Source organism: Heloderma suspectum, chromosome 6 (assembly GCF_057233095.1).
Source record: "Heloderma suspectum isolate Gila_16-S chromosome 6, 16-S_ref, whole genome shotgun sequence".
Taxonomy (NCBI): domain Eukaryota; kingdom Metazoa; phylum Chordata; class Lepidosauria; order Squamata; family Helodermatidae; genus Heloderma; species Heloderma suspectum.
In genome coordinates this window covers 127,105,696-127,126,147 of record NC_139463.1, presented here as the reverse complement: position 1 = coordinate 127,126,147, position 20,452 = coordinate 127,105,696, and the positions used below count along the sequence as shown (strand labels likewise).

General features: G+C 52.9%; 1 protein-coding gene across 1 annotated transcript; it reads right to left on the bottom strand.

Moving 5' to 3' along the window:
- Window positions 1-5,145: 5,145 nt before the first annotated feature.
- Window positions 5,146-15,936, bottom strand: BCL6B (BCL6B transcription repressor). The gene is made up of 9 exons (XM_084806800.1): window positions 15,717-15,936; window positions 14,128-14,299; window positions 13,165-13,386; window positions 11,969-12,382; window positions 10,926-11,035; window positions 8,746-8,946; window positions 7,273-7,403; window positions 6,618-6,755; window positions 5,146-5,361 (listed from the first exon to the last, which is right to left on the bottom strand). The coding sequence occupies exons 2-9, from the start codon at window positions 14,292-14,294 to the stop codon at window positions 5,230-5,232; spliced, it is 1,515 nt and encodes a 504-aa protein (XP_084662926.1). The 5' UTR covers window positions 14,295-14,299; window positions 15,717-15,936; the 3' UTR covers window positions 5,146-5,229.
- Window positions 15,937-20,452: the final 4,516 nt, after the last annotated feature.

Below are 20,452 nucleotides of genomic sequence, written 5' to 3'. Positions count from 1 at the left end.
TATGCCTCTAGCATTCTGTCCCACAAAACCAAACGAAGCCCAGGCCAATGCTGCCCCTGAAATCTCTCACAGCGCCTGGAAATGGGGAGCGTGTAACAGCACTTGCCGGAAAGGAGGGGTGGCTGGAGTTCATGGGCTGCGTCGTTCCCACCACCCGTTTGCCGATGTCCCCTGGTTGCTGCGGTGGGGATCCCCTTCCTTTCTTGCCCAGCAGACAGTGGAGGCTGGTGGCTCTGATGTCAGCGGGGCGGTGAGAACGCTCCAGGTTTCAGTCCGAACCCTAAAGGAGCTCTCCGAGGTGCTTTCTGGCTGAAACCCAAAGCGGATACGCTGCCCCACGACATCGGAGCCACCAGCCTCCACTGCCATCAGGTCACACTGTCCACCGATAAAAGAATTCTGAGCTGATCGATTAAATCTGCATACATTTGCATTTTAACAAAACAATTTCAAAGGACAAAAGCACCCTCTCCTTAGCTTTCTGATTGGGGTGGGGAGTATTTTGATGTACTACGTAGACAGCTGAGATCATGGGTCTCTGTAGAGGAACGGCACCGCCAGGCAACGGCACACAGAGGCCATCTCGGACTCCGAACGCAATGATCTTACATGCGCCCTTCCTCCCCCATCTTAACGTCCCTTATTTCAGCATGTGGTCAGCTGGCCCTGCTCCGTCTGGGCTCATTCTGCTGGGGGGGGGCCTGGACCCCTGCCCCCAAAGCTCTACCCTGACGCTGCCGCTCCCTCCTGGCCTGGCTCAAGGGAGCTTGATAGCTGAGGTGGGAACGCCGGAGGGTTCCCCCAATAAATGTGAGGCCCAGTGGAAGTGCATCTCCTCTTCGTTTCAATGAGGCTTGCGCAGGAGACGTTCCCAGCGGATTGAGCCCGCCTGGCTCCACCTCTGCTGCCCGTTAAGGTCACCCAGTCGTCGCGGCCTGCCCAGGCGACCTCCGACAAGCCCTGCAAGGCCAGCCGGAATTTCACAGCAGTTACAGAGCGCTGGCAAAAGGTTGCAAATCCAAACTTGTCCCTGAGTTTAAGAGTTTCCGGCGACACGTGTAATCCACACATCCATGCCTGGCGGGGAAAGAGCGGCACAAAGGCACACTAACTGGCACTGACCAAAACAGGACGGACGCTCAATGGAGCATTGCTTAATGGCTGCACCATTGATTTAAAATAATAATAAAAGTAACAACTTCCTGTAATGAGTGGGCTAATCCTAATTTTCAGTCCCCTCCTCCCTCTGCAAAGGGAAACTGGAGTCAAACATTCTGGAGTTCAGGGGCCCGCAAGCTCAGCCCTCGCTGTACCCCCCCCCATCTGCAGTGCACACAGAGGAGGAAAGTTTGAGGTCAGTGACTTGATGGCGCAGATTTGTACTCAGGATGCAGCTGTCTGAGGATGCTTTGTTAGGCCAGGAAGCCTGGCCAGGGCGTGTCTGGCTGGCCCTTCTTTTTTGGAGAAAGTATCACCCCTCAGGAAATCTTTGAGCTCGGGCAGAAAGTTGGGCTGCAGCCTGGCTCTGTGCATGTGTGTGGTTAGTTGCATATTCTATGGCGACTTCCCCAACCTGGTGCCCTCCAGATGTGTTGGACTGCAATTCCCATCATCCTCAGGTCCAACACATCTGGAGGGCACCAGGTTGGGGGGGCTGCAGTATGGGATCAGGTACATTAACACAGATGCAGTTACATTCACAAACCTTCCAGACTCCCCCAAAAGCAATGCAATAAAAAAGATGTCTAAAAATACTTCTCCAAGTCCCTTTTGAACATAACCAAGTTCTTTCTGTTCCAGCATTATACCTCTATTCTCCTCCTCCTCCTCCTCTCTAAGGTGGTCATCTGCTTAAAATCTTAGTCCATTCTTCATACACGGGTTTCAACAGTTAATCGAGTAATTAATAGATTAAAATTGCATGGACTAAAACCATCGCTCTGAAGCAAGAAGCTGGCAGCGCAGTCTTCAGGGGCTGATTGCCCACCATTTCCAAAGCGCTGCCCAGGCGGGAAGGTGGGGCAGGGGCTAGGCGGTGTCTGTTTTGTGCTGAATGGCTCTATTGTTTTATTATATCCCACCCCCACCCCTTGGTTTCAGCTCTAGGCTGTGTGTTCCTACTACCCTGGTGAAAGGCGTGCGCGCGCACGCACACACACACACACACACACTCCTAGAGTTTTCCAGCAAACGAGGGGGCTTTGGATGCAAGGATCCAGTTTTTAAAATTGCACTGTGTGATTCACTGGGACACCATTTTAGGTGATCAAGCATTTTTGAGTAATATTAACCAATCAAACATTGCAGCCTTACTTCTTTCAGTCCTTGTGTGCTTCCAGCCACCCCTTACGCCAACTTTCCCTGACCTGGTTCCCTTCAGACGCTGGCTGGGGGATTATGGGAGTTGTAATCCAACACATCTGAGGGGCACCAAGTTGGGGGAGGCTGCTTTGCCCCATCTCCCTCTCTGTTTTTAAAATCACACCTGACCAACCAACCAGACAGAGACTTTGGCACTGATCTCAGCGTGGGGTTGCGATCTGGATTCAAAACTTTGTTCAGCTATGGACTGGGGGGGCGAGAATTGTCATTCCTCAGCTGTAAGACAGGAGAAACATTCGGCCGACTTGACAGGAGTGTGGCGAGAATGAACACCACCTAGACTTTAAAAAGAAACACAGCACATGCAAGAGGTTCTAGAAATATTACGTGATTCCCCGAACAACTGTAGCTTTATTGAAAGGAGACAAGGATATACAGTTCAGTGACCTTACAAAGGAGGAGATAGCTTTTGTTACAGGCAACCATGTATAAATAATTTATTTGTGAAAATCCAAACAGACCCTTTTATCTTCCCGTCCCCCTCAAAAACTGTGCCCAGACCCAAGAAAGAACCAGCTCATCCAGTCCATCCCCTGGCATTCAAAGCTACAATATCCCTGCACCAGGCCCCACGAGCGTTTGGCAGAAACGTGGGCATCTTTCACCAGGGCATCTAGTCACACGAGAACAGACACCTACATTCATTCACCACTGGGGGTGCCCTCTTCAGCCCCAGATTGGCCAGTTCCAGAACCTTCCTTCCTTCCGTTGTTGGTGGGGAGGGGAGTGACGTGGTCCCAGGCACACCTGCTACGGAAACAGCCACTGAGGGCTGGAAATAGATTTATTTCTGATGTGCATAAGCCAGCCTCCCCCAATCGGAGGCCCTCCAGGTGTGTTGGACTACAAAATCCAGCATCCCCCAGCCAGCAGAGCTTATACAAGCCAAAAAGCAAACAAACCAACCTGGCAGAGCCGAATTCTGCCTCCCCCGTGGCTCCACTGCGGATCCCGGTTTCTTTCCACTGTTCCTTCCAACGACCCATCCATGTCTCCCCCGAAAGCAGCCGAGGTCCCAGACCTCTTCTACAGCACAGGAAAGCGAGACACCCGAGGTTCCAGACCTCGGCGTGGCTCTGCTCTGCACACAGCCCACCCACCCCCTCTCCAGGCCCTGCTCTGGAGCCTTTTCCCGAAGGGTCTCCAACCACCTTAACTGTGAAGTCTTCTTCAATGCAAGAGTAAGATTAGCGGGAATTAGAAAGCAGCAATGCAAACTGGCAAGAAGGACATAATATCAACTACGGCAATAATAAAAAGATTCAGCGGTAGGAACAGACACAAGACAGATTTGGCCAGCAAAATAACGTGTGAAAAACAGAAACAAAAAGAGCAAGCATACAGGACATTATTTCAGAACATTTTATAAATAAACAACTAAATCACTGTTAAGTCAACCTTCCCCAACATGGTGGCCTCCAGATGTGTTGGATTACAACTCCCGCCATGCTGGTTGGGGATGGTGGAAGTTGTAGTCCAACACGTCAACAGGGCACCAGGTTGGAAAAGTCTACGGTAAGTTATTCTGCAAAATTCACAACCCATGTTGTTAAAATATGTGGCTAGCTTACGTTCCATAGAGGAGAAACATGGAATGCCTAGTATGCTCACTGCAACATTAACTGCTACGTCTCTTCAGTGCAAGCGGAAGAGAGGCAGAAGGTTGTAGGTTCAATCCCAAGCAGCATCTCCAGTTAAAAGGATCAGGTAAGCAGGAAATAGGAACAACCTTTCTCTACCTGAAACCCTGCTGCCAGTAGACCAGGGGTAGGTAATGTGTTGCCCTCCAGATGTTCTGGACAACAACTCCCACAATCCTCTCCCATTGACCCTACTAGCTGGCTCTGTTGGGAACTGAACTCCAAAATGTTGGGCAGGCACCATATGGCCTACCCCTCCCTCTGATGGGCCTAGTTATTCCCCATCTCATCTTCCCACTTGCCTTACACCCCTGGCGTTCTCTTGTCCTTTGCAGCTCTGAACATTGGCACTGCTTCCCAGATGGGGGTTGGGGGAGGGGGAGGGAAGGAAGAAAGCCCATCCATCCGTGGCGAATGTAATACATAAGCTAAGACTCAGACATCACCTGGATGTGGTAGAGAGAGACCCGCTTTTTCGTTTTTTAGCTCTGCCTGCAGAGTTGGGCATCCTTACAGGTTCTTGGAGTTCCTTCTCTACCTCTAAAAGGGAAATACGGCCTAGTGGCTTTGCTCTAGGGCACCCTCCCCAACACCTTTTGTTTTCCTTAGAAGAGAAATTGACTAGACCTCAAAGGTCAAGACAATTTCTCTACTTCCTTGATTTTTATGGGATTAAAGCAGCCTTCCCCAACCTGGTGCCCTCCAGATGGGTTGGACTACAACCCCCATAATCCCCCAGGCATGGCTGGGGATTGTGGGAGTTGTAGCCCAACCCAGCTGGAGGGCGCCAGGTTGGGGAAGGCTGCTTTAGGGGGCTGAAGTTACTGGGGTTTGATGAGCGCTGGCAAAAGGGCGGTGGTCTCTCCTTGTTCCACTCCCCCCCACCGCTTTGCTTGGAGGAAAGATTCCTCTCTGCCCCACTCCTTATGCTGCCCCCACCTCCTCCGCAAGTTTCGTGAAGCCAGGAACAGACCAGGAATCACATCCCTAATTCAAAACATTCCAAACCTGCTGAAATGTCCACATTTGGGGATTTGGATCTGGCAAATGTCTGAGCGCCCTTGTCCTAGAGGATGCGAACAGACAAACGGGCAGGCCCCACGCGCGGGAAGCCGGCCGCCCCGCGGCGGGCGACGCTGCACGAGCGGAGCGCCGAGCGGCCCGGATCTCGGCGGCGGAAGGTGGGAGGGCCCCGGCTGCTGCCCGCTCAGCAGAGGGCGGCGTGCGGCCCGCCCAGCGCCTGGCCGCGGGCCCCGCTGTTGGTGACGGCGCCGTGTTTCTGCCGCAGGTGAAGCCGCATCTGGCTCTTGTGGCGGAAGCGCGCGTCGCAGCCCTCGCACTGCCGAGAACAGACCGGCGTCAGGCGCGCGCCGCAGGGCGCCGGGGCCGCCCCCCGCCCGCCCGCCCGCCCGCGGATGGACGGAAAGGGGCGGCCGCTCCGCGCTCGCGCCTCTGGGGGGCAGCGGGGCGCGGGCCCGGCTCAGCCCCCGGAGCCCCCGGCTCAAAGCTCCGCTCAGGTGTGAAACTCAGTGGGCGAGCGGGCCAGCCATTCCTTTGCAGCCTAGCCGACCCCATCGGGCTGTCGCGAGGATAAAACAGGGGGGAAGGGAACCACCCACGGCACCCCAGTGTCCGTCGAGGGGGCATGGGGCGACAGCGGCAACCCATAAACAATGTATTGTTCGTTTAATACCGGAAGCGCCAAGGACTTCCAAGAACTTGGGGTTGGACTCGATGGCCTCGTAGGTCCCTTCCGACCCTACTATTCTATGAACAATTCCCCCTTTGCTCCAACCCGCTAGGCCTCACTTCCCTCCCTCGGCAGGGGACGATGGATCCGGGAGTCCCGGCTCCCACTCTTCCACTTTCCACTATATCTTACGTGCCTCTCAGGGAACCCAGGAATCCTGCGTTCCCAACTTCTCCCCCAAACTGATAATGGGACAATAACACTTTAAACGCCGCCACCCGCTTCCTCTTAGAACGATCCCTATTTGTTTCTCCCCCCCCCCTTTTTTTTTTTTTTTAAAGCAGGACCTAGTAAGCAAACATTGCGCTGGGGTGGAGAACCCAACTGTTCCATGACATGCATACTTGCCCCTAAGAATTAATGCCCAACTCCATCAATTTCTGCCTGATTTGCTGCACCGGAGAGTTTCTTTTAAACCTCTTCTAAAAAATGTAAATGTGTTTTGTGGGCTATCAGTGCTCAGTACGTACTGAGATCATCACCCACAAATTCCACCGACCCCACAGAATGAAGAAAAGGTTGCCTTCTTCTATCAGCCCATGAACTGCTTTTTAGACATTCAGTATTTGTCATTTGTACTCCCAAATCCACTGGAACAGCTTCCCCCCACCTGGCGCCCTTGGCTGGCTGGGGATGCTGGGAGTTGTAGTCCGTCACATCTCAAGGGCGCCAGGTGGGGGGAAGCTGCCCTAGGAAAAGCCACCTTTCTCACAAGTACATGGGGACCGATGGCTCGAGCCCCCGAGGGGGTCACTTGGGACGCAGACCCTCCTCTCGTCCCCCGCGCATCCTCAAGGTCCTAATCCCGCTGCACGCGCGCGCGCATCCTGCCCCGCCCCACTCACGTGGTAGGGCTTCTCTCCCGTGTGAATGCGGAGGTGGCTCTTGAGGGTCTGCAGGTGCCGGAAGCGCGTCCCGCAGGTCCCGCAAGGGTACGGCTTCTCCCCGGTATGGATCAGGACGTGGGCGCGCAGATGAGCAACCTGGAAGAAAGGGCGGCGGTGGGGCGCGCGGGCCTGCCTCGTCCCACCCGGAGGGGGCGAGCGGCAGGCGGAGGCATGCGGGCAGGACGGCGCGTTCGGTGTCCGCTGGGCGCAGAATCTGGGCTACCTCCGGGCAGAGCTGACTGGCGGGGGCCGCTGCCAGCCCGAGCGCCGAACTGCGCGCGCCCGGGGGCCGCGGTCCGGTGGGGGCGGGGCCAAGGGCCAGGGGGCGGGGCCAAAATAAATGGGAGCGCCGCGTCGGTGAGCGTGAAGTTCTTCCTGCCAGTCGCCAGCCCCGCCCTTTTGCAAGGGAGGGAACTGCGCAAGGGCCGGGGAACGGCCGGGGGGCATCTGGCAAGCCCCGGCGGGCGGGATCGGGGCCCGGGGGACCGGACGATGGAGCGGTAGTCCAGCCCATCCGGGGAGTGCCGGCTTTGGCGAGGGCTGCTCTGCGCCCGCTGGCCCCTGGAGGGCGGGCAGCTCTCCGGGCGCCGCGGCGTTCCCCCGGGCCCCTTACCTGCACGAAACGCGATCCGCAGGTCTCGCACTTGTAGGGCTTCTCGCCAGAATGGATGCGCAGGTGAGTCTTGAGGTTGGCCGGCCGGTTGAACTGCGCTCCGCACACGCCGCAGCGGAAGGGCTTCTCCCCTGAGGGCGAGAGGCGAGGCGAGGCCCGGTGAGGCGGCGGGAAGCGGCGGCCTCCGCCCGGGGGGCGGCCTCCGCCCGGGGGGCGCCCTGCCCCACCGTATCGCTGTCCCCGCTGTGACTATTTCCACGGAGGACCCCTTGACAAATGAGCTCCCGAGGGAGGGTCGCCCGGCGCCTGCGCTGCGCTCCGCCCGGCGCCACCTGGAGACCTGTTTGTTCTCCCGGCTTTTTCGCTTCCTCGTCTTTTAGCTTTGGTGCTTTAAATCTGCATTTTAAGTCTCTGCATTGCTGCTAGGTTTTGCTCTGGTTGCACTGTTACACTGTGGTTTTAATGCTTTCATATTTTATATTGTTTTACCCTGCACTTTTTGGTTTCAATTTTTGTGAACCGCCCAAAGAGCTTTGGCTACTGGGCGGTATACAACTGAAATAAATAAATAAACGAAATAACCTGGCAATTTGGCAAAGATATATGCATTCTCAAAACAAAAGAAGTTCTCCGACCATTCAAATGCACATTAGAAAAACTGAACTCTAATCCTCCACAATCAAGACGTTTGTGATAAGCAGTTCAGTTTTTCCATTGCACACTTGAGCTGGCCAGAGAAAACTTTTGTTGGATTAAAGGTCTACAAGGTATTATTATCATCGTTATTATTATGCATTTGCCACCTTTCTGTAACAGTACATGTGTGATGCAATGCACAAAATAAAGGCAGTATAAAGATGCAATCAGTGAAACCTTTTTATTGAGCCATCATGGTGTAGTGGCTAGAGGGATGGACTGGAAGTTGGGAGATCTGGATTCTAGTTCCCACTCGGCCATGGAAGCTCACTAGGTGACTTTGGGCCAGTCACAGACTCCCAGCCCAACCTACCTCACAGGGTTATTGTGAGGCTAAAATGGAGGAGGATAATGTAAGCCACCTTGGGTTCCTTGCAAGAGGAAAAAAGGTGGAATATAAATTTAATAAATAAACCTAACTTTCATAGCAGAACAAAAGATTAAAAGAAACTATTGTAAGCCACCATGGTGTAGTTGGCATTCAGAAAACGGTAATCATCCAGTTAGGCAGGGAAAACCTTTTGATACTGAAATGCCTTAACCTGTTGCAGAAGCTATACAGACCAATTTCCCTGAGCAAGGAGTTCCAAAGATTAGGGGCCACCCTAAAGACAGAGGCCCCCTTTCTGCCCGATCTGATGTGACCCCAGTAGATGGAAGGGCACAGCACAGCATGTCCCTAACCCCACAGGCCTGGCTCTTAACCCTAATGGTGACTTTAATGTGCACATTGACCCATCCACCCTCTTTTATGTGCATGTGCAGACACCCCCTTACCTGTGTGCAGAGACCTATGGCTTGCAAGGTTCCCCTTGTAGCGGAAAGCTGAATTGCAGAAATGGCATTTGTATGGCTTCTCCTCAGAGGTGGGGGCTGCTGGGGGACTCCCCCCTCCTCCTCCTCCTCCTCCTCCTCCTTCCTCCTCCTCCTCTCGGAGGTACCGCAGCTCACAGGCCCTGCAGTCGTATGGGCCAGCACCTGGCAAGCAAAAAATGCAAGGGTCTTGAATCTGGTCTGCTCTGCCTTGGAATCCCTTCCCCGTAATCCCAGGTATGTTGGAAGCAGGGGAGGGGCATACACTCTGCACATGCCCAAAGGTACTAACAGATACAGGTGTGGCAGCTGAACTGTGGAAAAATCCCTTTCTAGCAGAGCATCGGACTCCCCACCCACCCAGTTATTTAATTAATGTATAATTAATTTAATTAAAGTGCAGAGTAGATAGGAGAGTTCTCAGGTGGTCCCCCATCCAGGCACTGACCAGACCCACAACAGCTTAGCTTCATCACAGTGGTGGCATCATCTCCTTTCAGGCCAGGCCCTCCCAGTGCAGCCGTTGGAAGCATCCTAGACAAATCATGGCGTTGGAAGGGGCCACTGAGGGCATCGAGTCCAACCCCCTGCTCGGGGCAGGAATCCAGTTTAAAGCATCCCTGACTGATGGCTGTCCAGGCTCTGCCGGAATACCTCCAGCGACGGAGAGCCCACCACTGCCCTAGGCAGATGGCTCCGTGGTCTGACTGCTCGGAAATGTTTTCCTGATGTCCAATCGAAATGTGCCTTCCTGTAACTTACGCCCAGTATTTTGTGTCCTACAGTCTTGGAGGAGAGAGAACAGGTTGAGGCCCTCTTCTCTGTGACAACGTCTGAGGTACCTGGACAGCACTATCACATCCCCCTTCAGCCTTCTCTTCTCAAGGCTAAACATACCCCGTTCCTTCCATCTTTCCTCATAGGACTTTGTTTCTAGCAGTGGTGTAGGGGAGGCGGGGCTCGCAGGGACGCAGCCCTGGCACTTTTTCATCAGCAGGGGCTCTGATGTCATCTGCCACCCCCTCAGAATTCCCTGTTCCCTCTGAGCGTAGCTGTGATCCTCACTGTAGCTGTGGGGGGAATGAATTTTCCAAGCAACAACATATTGTTCCATGTTGGAATGCAAAGTATTTGGGATGACTTGGTCGGGAATGGGCAGTTGAGGCCTATTCACTTTACCAAAGATGGGCTCCTGGTGGAGATGAAAACGCCTAGAACTGGTTTGTTGATACGGATCGACACAGCGGCCTGAAATTTTTGGACTGCCCTTGGAGACTGTCACAATGAGTTCCTGCATTTCCAAATGTGCCACTACACCAGTGTGTGTGTGTGTGTGCGCGCGCGCGTGTGCGTGTGGTTCAATCCAGCTGGGTGTGTGGGCGTTTCTGTTGGAGGGGGAGGGGGGAGATATAATGAAGGAGCTTAGGGCAGGCTAATGGGCAATGTTGGGGCGCTAAGGCAGTGCGCAAGGGGGCTGTTTAAATGAGGAGGGATCTGTCCATGAGGGCTGAGTCGAGAGGGTGAAGCTTCCAGAGAGGACCATATTCTGAAAACCTACAATGTTTGTGTTTGAGTGAGTGAACGGGTGAAAAAGATTTTAACATCCCTGCATTGTTTCTCAGAGGTCCAATTGAAATACCCCTGCCTTCCTCCCAGCTGCACTGTTTTTGGATCCCAGCTGAAGGTTGTATATCTTACAAAGTTGTACAATCGTAGAAGAGGGCGTGGCTGTGACTGTCACTGTCACGGAGGGACCCTGCACTTCTGAATTTGCCACTACACTACTGGTTTCTAGTCCCCTGATCATCTTCATTGCCCTTCTCTGAACTTGTTCCAATTTATCAGGATCCTTAAAGAGCTGGACTCAGGATTCGAGGTGAGGTCTCAGCAGTGCAGAGTAGAGTGGAACTATTACTTCCTGTGATTTGGAAACTCTGCTTGTATTGATGCAACCTAAAATTGCATTTGCCTTGTTTGCAGCCACATCACACTGCCAGCTCATATTCAGCTTGTGATCGACAACAACTCCAAGATCCTTTTTGCACGTGCCTGGTTTTGCCAATCCAGGTATTTGTTCAATCCTTTGACCATACAGACTGCCATCTCCCTAACATGCCAACCACCAGCTCCTGTTCCAGACTCACCGGCACTGCAGGGGTCTCCCCGGCCCATGGAAACGTCCTCTGGAGGATGGGAGCAAAGCAGGGGGGGTGGCTGGTTGCAAATGGAGCAACAGGGCTGAGGTGAAGGCAGCCTGGGGAAGGGAAGAGGGAAGGTGGGTCACACCTAGGGCTGGCCTGCTGGAGCTGGAGCTCTCTCTGCCTTAGCCTCAGCGGTCCTCACCAGCAGTCACTCCATCAGCTGTACAGGGGCAGATTAGAGGGAGAAGCAGGAACATTCCACCAGCCCTGCTGAAAGACTTATTTTTCCTCTTCCCTCCCCATGGTCTTTTCCTTGTGAGTCATGGCTTTTTAGATTGCAAGCTCGCAGGCAGGGACTTTCTTGTTTTACTCATTACATGTAAGCCACCCTCAGAACCCTTTTGGCTGTAGAATGGGATAAACAATACTTCAGATAAATGAACAAATAGGGTTGCCTCCGCTTGATTTAACTGGCCATGCAAGAGGCGGAAAACAAGCAGGTGCCTCTCTGTGCAGGGAAGTGCTACACCTGTGTCATTTCTGTTTTCTGTGCAACTCTTAAAAGGCACGAGAGACTAGACTACGAAAGAAAGCAAAAACTCAACCCCCCCAAATACCTGCAACAGTCTTCTTATTCCACAGACATGAAGTACACACACAGCCTGTGCTGGCTGGGGAGGATAGGATTTGTAGTCCAGCGCACGGCCGGGAGATGGGAGGTACAAGGCGGGGGTTGGAATGGCACTCTGCACATGTGCAGAGGTTTATCCGCATAATGTGAAATGTGTGCAGGGGCCGTGTACAAAGTACAAGGCAGAGATAAGGAAAAGCACTCTGGACATGTTCAGAGGCACTCTCCTTAACCTCTCATGATCCTGACATTTGGAACATGTGCCAGGTCCCAACCACAGCTGAACCACCCCAACAAAGTCCTGCCCTCGATTCTTTCCTCAGAATAGGAGAAAGTGAACCTGCCACTTCCGACATGAGAGGTGCGGGGGCTCAAGCCCCTCCCCAAAGCCCGCACGTATCCCAATGGTTCTGACCTGCAAAGGGCGCTTCCTTTCTCGGAACTGCCAGAGTCCTCGTCGCTGCCACCCTGGCTGCAGGACTCGGGGGCTTCCTGCCGCCCCTCGCAGAGAAGGGAGTTGAGGACAATGAATCGGTACTTCTTCCAGTTGCAAGCTTTGGGGTCAGGGGTCGGGGCGCAGCTACTCGACTCGCCAGGAGAGGCCGGCTGGCCGGGAGGGGACTGGTCCCCAGTTCCTGGAGACATCACAGACCCTGAATCCTCGTCTTTGGGGCAGTAGGATCCGGGGAGTGTGGGACCAGTGGTGGAGTCGTCTTGTACCTGTCTTGGGAAACCAGCCACCCTGGACCGCTCTTCTCCAAGGGGCTGGAATTTGTGGCAAAGGACGTTGGGGTCTGGTGGGGCTAAGAAGAAGGTCACCCGGTCATAGCTGCAGGAATCAGAAAAGGATAAACGGAGTTAGAAGAGCGTTGCTCCCTGGACTGAAGGAGGAGTGCTCCCCCGGTTTCTCCAGTATTGCCCCCAATTCACACTTCTTTAACTGAAGAAAATGAAATAAAATTCTCGCATAGGAAGTGCTTGGAGCTCTGCTGCTGACATACAAAAGGTTCCAGGTCTGGTCCCTGGCATCTCCAGGAAGGGCTAGGAAAGAACTCCTGCCTGAAGCCCGGAGAACCACTGCCGGTCAGCACTGGCAAAGCTGAGCTAGACAAACCAAGGCCTGGACTTGGTGCAGGACAGCTTTCTACATCCCTATATGAATGGGCCAGTGGACTCCAACACTGCATAACCCGATTCTAGTCCTGGTTACAGCTTCATTTACGTTCCTGCTGCTGCTGCTTTAAAAAAATATTTTGCTTTTGAGGTTGTCTCAGTTGCATTGGCAGACGTTTTGAAAGCTTCTAACCAGGAACCGGGGTGGTGTGGACATATTTTTGAAATTTAAAAAGGCAGAGAATGAAACCCTTCTGATTTCCAGCCAGAATTCTGTTTTGTGTCCAGATACAAGAAAGCACCTAATGCAGCCTTTCTCAACCTGGGTCCCTCCCGGTGTGTTGGATGACAAATCCCAGCATCCCCAGGCAGCACCTGGCTGGGGATGCTGGGATTTGTCATCCAACACATCGGGAGGGACCCAGGTTGAGAAAGGCTGACTGAATGTGAGTGGTCTCCAAGCCCCATTTATTCTTGCTCTCCCGCCGCCCCAGGTACCTGGCCTGGATAAAGCGATGGCAACTCTCCACCACGTGTTCCATCTGCAGGTAGGAGGCTGCAGCAAGGATGGCGGGCACAGTGCCCGGAGTGAGGAGAAGCCGGGATGTGTACATGAAGTCGAGGAGGGCCTGGAAGCCAGCTGGCTCGATGGAGCTGGGCAGGGTCAGCACACTCACCTCGTGGCCACCCTGGCCCAGGAAGATGGAGTAAAAAAAGCCACTGGGGAAAGGGAAAGGCAGAAGCGATCAGGGGAGGACACGTCTCAGCAGGCCTCCTTCCCACAGATGTCATGGGCCGTGGCAGCATCATGGTGGAGAGGGCCACATCCACATGGAGAAGGCCACAGTTCCCAGCATGCTCTACCCTGCTAGCCACGCCCCCATTCTGCACTGGCATGTGTGGCGCCATTTGCAAGTCATGAGCCACAAATCCCCGTGGACCTGGGAGATCGTGGTGCCGGATGATGCCTTTCAGGGCATGTGGAAGAGGACCCTTGACATCCCCAAGACAGCTCAGCTCTGGTGCCGCCTCACCATGCCACAGATCAACTCCCTCCTGCTGACACATGGCTAGGCCCCCCCGTGCCTCAGCTGGAGCCCTCAGACCACGGCAAGGTGCCCCCATGCTCTCCACATATATGAAAGGCACAAGCCCTCCTTGGGGGATGCTGGGATTTGTAGTCCAACACATCCAGAGGGCACCAGGGTGGCAAAGGCTGTGCTGCAAAGAAGGCCACGTGTGGTCCCCCACACCCACAAACCACGTGGACCCCCGTCTGCTAACCACGGGTCCCTCGCCTGGGCAACTGATATCGCCACTTGTGGCTCACAGACACAGGCCGCATATCTGCCCCCATCCCCGTGGGGTCAGTGGGATGCCTCAGTCTGCCGCAGCCACTGATGCCACACGCAGACCGGCTGCACCGGTCTGTGGCCATCAAGGCAGGAGGGGCGCTCTCACCTGCAGGCAGCAAGCACGGCCTTGTGGGCCCGGAGGGGGCAGCCCCCCACCCGCAAGGTGACGTCCGTGAGGATGTGCCGCTTGCGAAGCTCGTTCAGGTTCATCAGGACATCACTGGAGTGACGGGTGAATTCGCGCACGTAGCTTTGGTTGCCCGGCCCGGCCATCGTGCCTGGGAAGTGGTAAAATGAGAGCCGCATGGAAACGGGAAGGGCCTCAGGCCCATCTCACCTGGCCATGAGCCAGGGACACAGCCCTGAGCAGGGGACTGGACCCAGGAGTCCAGGCCATCTGCCCCCCCATTCGTCTCCCCGCCTTGGCGCCCTGCCGTTCTTGTTTGTGTGATTGCTCGCCACATTTGTACCCCACGCTTCCGCCCCAAAGACTCCCAGAGTCTTACAAACATAAATAAAGAGAGAGTCCCTAAAGTCATGACACAAAAGGAAAAGGGACTGGGAGGGAGGAGGAAAAAGTTAAACTCGGGCACCAGTTCTTAGTTCTAGGGTTCTTCTTCCTGACAGGGAAAGGTGAAACAAGCTCCCTGCAGCTGTTCTTTCTCTGGCCGAGGGATGGTCCTAGGTCGTTCCAATGCTCTTCCTTTCATGGAGCTCACAACAGTGCCCAGGAGTTCCTCGCCCACATCATCACTTTCAAACCTCTAGGAAGGGTTGTCACTCACAGTCAAGCACATGCTTCGCATGTGGCATCTTGAACCTGGGATCTTCTGCCTCCTCCCCAGGTAGGCCTGGGAAAGTTGTCCTGTTTGAATCCCCAGAGAGCCACCGCAAGTCAACTGTTGACAATGCCAAGCTAAGCAGACAGATCATCTGACTCGGTGTAACCCAGCTTCTGATGCTCCCCACTATTTTTGCTTCAGGACGAGCCTCCTGGGACCCCCAGCTCTTAACCCACCAGCTCTTGTCCTCCGTCCCATCTCAGTCTCTCTAAACGAGACCATTTGCATGCACCAGCCTGGGAAGGGCGTGCTCTGGGTGGCTGCAGAACCCGCCGGGGGAGCCTTTTGGCTTCTAGAAATGCCATGCTAGTGACTGCAGATCTGATGACCACACACAGCACTATGCAAGCCTGGTGTCAAAATAAAATAACAATGAAACTGGAGCAATAGAATTTGGGGGAAAGTTGAGCCCTGAATTCATGCATCCTCAGCCTCCTCACATACTGCTTCTCATTGAGCAAATCCTGAAAGGGTTTTAACAACTGAACTGCGTCGATGCAAGTGCCTTGAAACAACTTCTGTTCTTGTGCCACCAACTAGCTCCAATCATCCAAATATCCCAGTCCAGTGTTGCCAACTAGACACCCACAGAGTGGAGGCAGTCCGGTACCTCTTACCCGACTGTCCAGAGCCTCTGGGACAATCTGGGGAGGGGGCAGGATAAGGAGCGCGTGCAGACAGATCATCATCTCACCCAGGGAAACCCAAACCCAGGAGTCCAGATTCCCCCAACCCCCCTGCCCTGCACCCCCAGGCCCCATCACTCTAAACCAGAAGAGCACCCAGGAGACCTGCTGTTACCCACTTGCGTTCCCTTTGCATGGACCCAGGAATCCTCGCCTGGAACACTCACCCCTGTCCTGCAGGGACCTCTCTGGACCTGCCGTGGAGAGCCTGTCGCCCCGTTCCTGCCAGCAGGTGTGCGGCACTGTGTGGGGCGGGGGGGGCAGAGATCCAGCTGGACCCCCCTGGCCCTTCTGGAGTCCCAGCCCTCTGAGAACCAGCCTCAAAACCAGCCAGGCCAGGGAGGCCCCTTTTATAAGGTCGGTGCAAACTGGAAAGGAAACGGGGGAGGCCATATCCTTCCTAGCAGAGCTTGGCTCAGCTGCCCTGGGAAGGGGGGAGGGCAACGGGAGGGTGTATTTATAGAGCTGTCAGGAAAAGGGATGGTCCAGTCGCTTAGAACTCAGGAAACCTCCATGCTCAGCACCACTGCTGAGTCTTGACCCACCCCATGATGGGGGCATGCCTGAGTCGCCAGTGCCAGCTTGGCTCTACAGTCCCCCAACCCCTGCAAAGGCCCCCAGAATCCTGCTTCAAAGCCCCCCAAGTCTGTCGCTGCAGGATGCTCAAGATGGGCCGGTCCTGGGTTGACATTGTTCTGTTCCCTCGCTTCCTTGCATTGTCGCACCGCCCGCAGGCAGAGCGCGGAGGGTGGAGGTGTGTGTGGAGGGGAGAGGAAGCACCTGCCTGCATGAGACAATTTCCTCCCTTCTCCTTCCTGAGCCTCTGGCAGCGGGTTTAGGCAGAGCTGAAGGGTGAGGCTTAACTGGAGCACTGGAGGTGCGGGACTCGCCCTCCCCAGCCCACCAGAACCTGTTCTTTGAATGCCAGGCCTTGGGCCTGGAAGATGTGAAGTCATCTTGAAGACAGGGTGCCTCTGGGCATGTGCCAAGTGCATTTCCTTTCTAACCCAGCCAATTCCGCCACTCCTTCCCCCCACTCATAGAGCTGGGATTGGAGAGAAGATTTCCCAGTGGATTTTTAACCCCAGCACCTTTCTGTCTAGAAATTATCTACCTCCTGAGGAGGAGGAGGAGATCATTTCTTACAGAAGTTCTGAGGCTCAAGGCCTACCAGGACACTATCCTTTCTTACTGCAATGCCCTGATGTTCCTGACCCCTGACATGCGACTGAGTGCTGAGGAAGTGAGCAGCAGTCTGTATGTGCTCAGAGGCACTCTCTTCCCTATTACCTGCTCCAGAGTTCAGCATCTGCATTGACAACCTGGCACACACACCCCGCCCAAGCAGGATTTGAGCCCCCTGTATCTCTGGTTTTATAAATGGCCCACAGGTAATTCCACAGGCACAGAATGGAACAGGATCCACTTCTCCTATGGGGCTGTCTCCATCCCGAAGGAGAATCTCTTTCAGGGAGGTGTGTATCACCACCATCCGGGCCTTTCTGCAGACAAACAACATGGCCACTTCTGAATCGAGTTTAGGCCTCAATGTTTCAGGAGGGCCTTGCAATACAAGCCTACAAATTTGCAAGCTACGGGAGTAAAAAGGGAAGGAAATTCATTTGCAGGGGATAAAATATAAGCCACTGTATTTTAATGTGATGGCCTTTTTCCCTTTTTTAGTCTCCGTTCAAATCTCCTTTAGGTCGGCTTTAGTAGTTGATGACAATTGCTTTTGGAGGATAGAGTGGCAAGTAAAATGATTTTATTGGACCAACTAGGGTGGTGGAGAGGAAGTCTGCAGGCTTCTGGGAGTCACAGAACACTTCACTGAGCAAGATTTTCCAGGTGCCTGCCTGACAGTGTTGCAGAACTCAGAACGTGTGCATACTCTGACATTCGCCTTGGACCGAAGAGTTCATTACCACCCCCCACAATGAATCAAGGTAAGCTGGAGGTGGTCAAACATGAGATGGCAAGATTGAACATCGACATCTTGGGAATCAGCAAACTAAAGTGGACAGGCATGGGCGAATTTAATTCAGGTGACCATTATATCTACTATGGTGGGCAAGAATCCCTTAGAAGAAATGGAGTAGCACTCATAGTCAAGAAAAGGGTGGGAAAAGCAGTACTGGGGTACAATCTCAAAAACGATAGAATGATCTCAGTACGAATCCAAGGCAAACCATTCAATATCACAGTAATTCAAGTCTATGCCCCATCCACTGAGGCCGAAGAAGCTGAGGTTGATCGGTTCTATGGAGACCTACAACACCTTCTACAACTAACACCAAAAAAAGATGTCCTCTTCATCATAGGGGATTGGAATGCCAAAGCAGGAAGTCAAGAAATAACTGGGATAACAGGCAAGCATGGCCTTGGTGTACAAAATGAAGCAGGACAATGGCTAACCGGGTTTTGCCAAGAGAACACGCTGATCATAGCAAACACTCCTTTCCAACAGCACAAGAGGTGACTCTACACATGGACATCACCAGATGGTCAATATCGAAATCAGATTGATTATGTCCTTTGCAGCCAAAGATGGAGAAGCTCCATACAGTCAGTAAAAACAAGACCTGGAGCTGACTGTGGCTCAGATCATGAGCTGCTTCTTGCAAAATTTTGGCTTAAATTGAAGAACGTAGGGAAAACCACTAAACCATTCAGGTATGACCTAAATCATATCCCTTATGAATATACAGTGGAGGTGAGGAATAGATTTCAGGGATTAGACCTGATAGACAGAGTGCCTGAGGAACTATGGACGGAGGTCCGTAACATTGTTCAGGAGGCAGCAACGAAATCCATCCCAAAGAAAAAGAAATGCAAGAAAGAGCAAAGTGGCTGTTTGATGAGGCTTTACAAGTAGCTGAGGAAAGAAGGGAAGCGAAAAGGAAGGGAGAAAGGGGAAGATATACCCAACTGAATGCAGAGTTCCAGAGAATAGCAAGGAGAGACAAGAAGGCCTTCTTAAATGAACAATGCAAAGAAATCGAGGAAAACAATAGAATGGGAAAGACTAGAGATCTTTTCAAGAAAATTGGAGATCTCAAGGGAATGTTTTGTGCAAAGATGGGCATGATAAAGGACAAAGAAGGCAGGGACCTAACAGAAGCAGATGAGATAAAGAAGAGGTGGAAATACACAGAAGAACTCTACAGGAAAGATCTGAATGTCCCTGATAGCCATGATAGTGCGGTCACTGAACTTGAGCCGGACATCCTCGAGAGTGAAGTCAAGTGGGCCTTAGGAAGCATTACTAACAACAAAGCTAGCGGAGATGACAGTCTTCCAGCTGAGCTATTTAAAATCCTAAAAGATGATGCTGTTAAAGTGCTGCATTCAATATGCCAACACATTTGGAACACTCAACAGTGGCCACAAGACTGGAAAAGGTCAGTTTACATTCCAGTTCCAAAGAAGGGCAATGCCAAAGTGTGTTCAAACTATCGCACAATTGCGCTCATTTCACATGCCAGCAAGGTGATGCTCAAAATTCTACAAGCTAGGCTTCAGCAGCATGTGAACCAAGAACTACTGGAAGTACAAGCGGGGTTTCGAAGAGGCAGAGGAACTAGAGATCAAATCGCCAACTTTCGCTGGATCACGGAGAAAGCACGAGAATTCCAGAAAAACGTCTATTTCTACTTCATTGACTACGCTAAAGCCTTTGATTGTGTGGATCACAACAAACTGTGGCAAATTCTGAAAGAGATGGGAGTACCAGACCACCTTACCTGTCTCCTGAGAAACCTGTACGAGGGTCAAGAAGCAACAGTAAGAGCCGGACATGGAACAACCGAGTGGTTCAAAATTGGGAAAGGAGTACGACAAGGCCGTATATTGTTGCCCTGCTTATTTAATTTATATGCAGAGTACATCATGAGAAACGCAGGGTTGGATGAATCACAGGTCGGAATTAAGATTGCCGGGAGAATTATCAACAACCTCAGATACGCAGATGATACCACCCTAATGGCAGAAAGCGAAAAGGATCTCAAGAGCCTCTTGTTGAGGGTGAAAGTGGAGAGTGCAAAAGCTGCTTTGAAACTCAACATTAAAAAAACGAAGATCATGGCATCTGGCCCCATCACTTCCTGGCATATGGAAGGGGAAGAAATGGAAGCAGTGACAGATTTTATTTTCTTGGGCTCCAAGATCACTGCAGACGGTGACTGTAGCCATGAAATTAAAAGACGCTTGCTCCTTGGGAGGAAAGCTATGGCAAACCTAGACAGCATAGTAAGAAGCAGAGACATCACTTTGCCGACAAAGGTCCACATAATCAAAGCTATGGTTTCCCCAGGAGTAATATATGGCTGTGAGAGCTGGAATATAAGGAAGGCTGAGTGCCGAAGAATGGATGCTTTCGAACTGTGGTGCTGGAGAAGACTCTTACGAGTCCCCTGGACTGCAAGGAGGGCAAATCAGTCCATCCTAAAGGAAATCAACCCTGAGTGCTCATTGGAAGGACAGATACTGAAGCTGAAGCTCCAATATTTTGGCCACCTAATGCGAAGAGAAAAGACCCTGGAAAAGACCCTGATGCTGGGAAAGATTGAAGGCAAAAGGAGAAGGGGACGGCAGAGGATGAGATGGCTAGATAGCATCACGGATGCAATGAATATGAACTTGAGCACGCTCCGGGAGAGAGCGGAGGACAGGAAGGCCTGGCGTGCTCTGGTCCATGGGGTCACGAAGAGTCGGACACGACTGAACGACTGGACAACAACTCCGCTTCTTTACCAGATATTGGCCAGCAGGTGGCTCCTTTGCACACGCTTTCTCCAGCACCCCAGTCTCGGGACCTGAGTTTTACTCCCGGTTCTAGAAAGACTGGCCTGTAAGAAGAGGGAGCTGGGTCCATCTCAGAAGCCTCAGTCTCTGTCTCGGAATT

Excerpts from the sequence above, each read along its gene's own strand:
- BCL6B (XM_084806800.1), bottom strand. The coding sequence starts at position 14,294 with ATGGCCGGGCCGGGCAACCAAAGCTACGTGCGCGAATTCACCCGTCAC. Across the intron at positions 13,387-14,127 it reads GCCGTGCTTGCTGCCTGCAG|TGGCTTTTTTTACTCCATCT; the intron begins GTGAGAGCGCCC and ends CCCTTTCCCCAG. Across the intron at positions 8,947-10,925 it reads GGGAGACCCCTGCAGTGCCG|GTGCTGGCCCATACGACTGC; the intron begins GTGAGTCTGGAA and ends TTTGCTTGCCAG.